At 57.5% G+C, this 680-nt stretch overlaps 1 protein-coding gene across 1 annotated transcript in view; it reads right to left on the minus strand.

Moving 5' to 3' along the window:
• The window catches only part of LOC103768268 (protein Wnt-11b-like), a gene marked incomplete at its 5' end in the record, with an annotated part of 1,749 nt that extends 1,169 nt beyond the window's left edge, over positions 1–580 (minus strand). Inside the window, one exon of the mRNA XM_008935413.1 lies at positions 288–580. Coding sequence (XP_008933661.1) covers positions 288–580 — 293 coding nt within the window. The remainder of the gene's footprint in view (positions 1–287) is intronic.
• Between the last annotated feature and the right edge of the window lie 100 nt (positions 581–680).

Genomic DNA, 680 nt, shown 5'->3' on the forward strand with positions numbered 1-680 from the left:
GAATTTCCCTTTCTGACTCCTCCTGGGATGGATCTCAGCCTGGAGATGGAGCTGATGGCCTCTCCCTTGCCTTTGCACCCTCCTAGCCCTGTGGAAACAACATCTACCTCCCTGGCCTCCTTGGGACTTGAAGACACAAGGATTTCACAGCAGTCCCCGTGGTGGCCCTGCCAAGAAGAGGAGCACACCCTCCACACCAGCCTCCTGGAGGATGCTCTCAAACCCCGTGGCACAGACACCCAGGAGGGCAGAGGCTGAATCAGAGCCTCTCTGCAGCAGTTTCTTACCTCTCCTGCGTCCCCAGAGACCCCAGGTGGAGGTTAGGGGTGCAGTAGTCAGGAGAGTTGAGGAGATAAACCAGATCCACCTCCTTCACCAGCCCAACACCCATTTCTTTGGGGACCAGCTGCTTCCTGGGCCCCACGAGCCGGTGGGTCACCTTGATGGCTGTCAGGTACTTGGATTTGAGCTCAGAGGCGATTTCCTCCAGGTTTGGCAGCCCCTTCCAACAGGTCTTCACCGAGCAGGAGCCTGAAACTCCGTGGCACTTGCACTTGGTGTCCAGGGAGTCACTCACCACCTGCAGAGGACGGGAAAACGGGCACGTTGGCTTCTCGTTTGGAGCATCCATGGGAAGTTTGAAGAGATGGAAGAGCTGAGCTGCTCCCTGCCACCTTGAA

Source organism: Merops nubicus, unplaced genomic scaffold, assembly GCF_000691845.1.
Source record: "Merops nubicus isolate BGI_N331 unplaced genomic scaffold, ASM69184v1 scaffold45560, whole genome shotgun sequence".
Taxonomy (NCBI): Eukaryota; Metazoa; Chordata; class Aves; order Coraciiformes; family Meropidae; genus Merops; species Merops nubicus.